General features: G+C 70.8%; 1 protein-coding gene across 1 annotated transcript; it reads left to right on the forward strand.

Annotated features, from left to right (window-relative positions):
• Positions 1–57: 57 nt before the first annotated feature.
• LOC113979547 (E3 ubiquitin-protein ligase HUWE1-like) lies at positions 58–459 on the forward strand. Its single transcript, XM_027706904.1, has 2 exons — positions 58–151; positions 230–459. The coding sequence occupies exons 1-2, from the start codon at positions 101–103 to the stop codon at positions 443–445; spliced, it is 267 nt and encodes an 88-aa protein (XP_027562705.1). The 5' UTR covers positions 58–100; the 3' UTR covers positions 446–459.
• The last annotated feature ends 86 nt before the right edge of the window (positions 460–545 follow it).

A 545-nucleotide genomic window follows, 5' to 3' on the forward strand; every position in this document is an offset into this window, starting at 1 on the left:
TTTTTTTGAGGACCACCCCATTTCTCGGGCCCTCCCCAACCCCCCCTGTGCCCCCCCAGGTGACACGGCCTCCAACCTGGGCAGCGCCGTGGACGAGCTGATGCGGCACCAGCCCACCCTCAAAACCGACGCCACCACCGCCATCATCAAGGTGACCCCGGGGGGACACCGGGGGGGGTCTCTGGGGACTCCCCAGGGTCCCCCCCCTCACTGAAACCCCCCTCCCCAGCTGCTGGAGGAGATCTGCAGCCTGGGCCGGGACCCCAAGTACATCTGCCAGAAGCCCTCGATGCAGAAGGGGGAGGGGGCGGGGGCCGCGCCCCCCCCGCGCTCCCCCCACGCCGCCGAGGAGGCCTCGAGCGAGGACGAGGAGGAGGAGGAGGTTCAGGCCATGCAGAGCTTCGGGGCCGCCCAGCAGAGCGAGGCCGAGCCCACCCAGACGTGAGTGGGGGGTCCCTGGGGGGCTTTGAGGGGGCTGAGCCCACCCAGACATGAGTGGGGGTCCCTGAGGGGCTGAGCCCACCCAGATGTGAGTGGGGGGTCCC

This window comes from Neopelma chrysocephalum, unplaced genomic scaffold (assembly GCF_003984885.1).
Source record: "Neopelma chrysocephalum unplaced genomic scaffold, ASM398488v2 Primary Assembly neopelma1_82977, whole genome shotgun sequence".
NCBI lineage: Eukaryota > Metazoa > Chordata > Aves > Passeriformes > Pipridae > Neopelma > Neopelma chrysocephalum.